Genomic DNA, 1336 nt, shown 5'->3' with positions numbered 1-1336 from the left:
TCTTCAAAGGAGAAATGTGGGCAGGCTGTCATATTTGCTTCTCTACAGGAAACTCCAAATTGCAACTTAAGAATCTTGCTTTTAGAATCCAAGGTGTCTTTGTGCAGCTCCTGTCCCCGGAGTTCCCCGGCACCCGAGTGGTCACTACACCTCACCACGCCCTGCGAGGTAGGTTGTACGGTACCCCTTCTACGACGCCCGCGGCTTTGATGGCAGTGTGAATGTTGCTTAGCCGGATGGCTGTGGGAGGAGGTTTGGCTTATGAGATGGAGCCGGATATTCCTAAAGGGCCACAGGAACCGCCACAGCTTCAGAGGGCAGCTGATCGCCTCCTTTCCTCAAAGGAGTTGGGACAGAAAAGGAGGCGGCTGCAGAGCCTTCGCCACAGTCCTCAGCGTTGGTTTCTAAACCCTGGATGGTACCAACTGCACGCAAGTGACCGCTACATGGAAGAGGTCAGTCGCTAGGTTAGGAAAAACAAAGCAAAACGAAAAGCATGTAAAACACCCCCTTTTAAAAACAAAGGGCTGCAAATTTCTTTATTTCTCTTATTGAGGAACAAAAATACTCTGGCAATGGCTATTAAGTTTCCACAGGTACGAGGCAGAGGCTGGGCTAGCACGTCCCACTTCCAACAGTATGACTTGTTTCCTATCCGTCTACTACCTGAGTGGCGTCAGTGTAGGTTCAGGCACCATTAGGAACGTTTGACCAAACACGTACACAGCACTGACAGAGAAGTCAACGGGCTTCCGGTTGACCAGGATATGTAAAAAAGACACCGACAGAATGGAAAAGGAATCCGCTATGATCAGAGCCGGGGGCCTGCGCGCTCAGGGCCGGGGCCCGCGCGCCTCGCGCCGCCGCCGCAGCTCCTCGCGGTAGCAGTACGAGCAGTAGTGCTCGGTCTCGGCGCGCCCGTAGAAGGCGCAGTTCTCTCGCTGGCAGCGCCGCTGCGCCGGGCCCGGCCCGCCGCGGCCGCCCTCACCGTTCGACCAGGCAGCCGGCGCGTCGGCGTCGGCGAACTCCAGACCGTCGCGCGCGGCGCCAAAGCCGTTGGTGTAGGTCTGCGACTTGTGTTCGGCGCCCGCCGCTGCGACGCTGGGCAGGGGCGCGGGCACGGCGCGCGCCAGAGACTCCACCGTGTTGACGGTGCGCAGGGCGACCGCACGCGCTGGACTGTAGCTCTGCGACGACAGCGAGCGGTTCTGCTGCGGGTACGTGGCGCACGGGCGCAGCGCGCCCACGGCCGGCGCACACACCTCGTCCCCCCGCGCGCCCGCCGCCTGCACGTGGATGATACTCTGGCGCGCTGGCGCCGGCGGGCTGCGGCCCG

The 1336-nt window shown here is 60.4% G+C and overlaps 1 protein-coding gene across 1 annotated transcript in view; it reads right to left on the bottom strand.

Moving 5' to 3' along the window:
* Positions 1-833: 833 nt before the first annotated feature.
* OTUD7A (OTU deubiquitinase 7A) overlaps positions 834-1336 on the bottom strand; it is a 186252-nt gene continuing 185749 nt past the window's right edge. Inside the window, 1 exon segment of the mRNA XM_023727856.1 lies at positions 834-1336. This exon segment is cut by the window's right edge and continues 104 nt beyond it. Within this exon segment, the coding sequence (XP_023583624.1) occupies positions 834-1336 (503 nt within the window).

Source organism: Trichechus manatus, unplaced genomic scaffold (genome assembly GCF_000243295.1).
Source record: "Trichechus manatus latirostris isolate Lorelei unplaced genomic scaffold, TriManLat1.0 scaffold00019, whole genome shotgun sequence".
NCBI lineage: Eukaryota > Metazoa > Chordata > Mammalia > Sirenia > Trichechidae > Trichechus > Trichechus manatus.
Note: the sequence above shows the minus strand (reverse complement) of the source record. Positions and strands in the feature narration are given on the sequence as shown.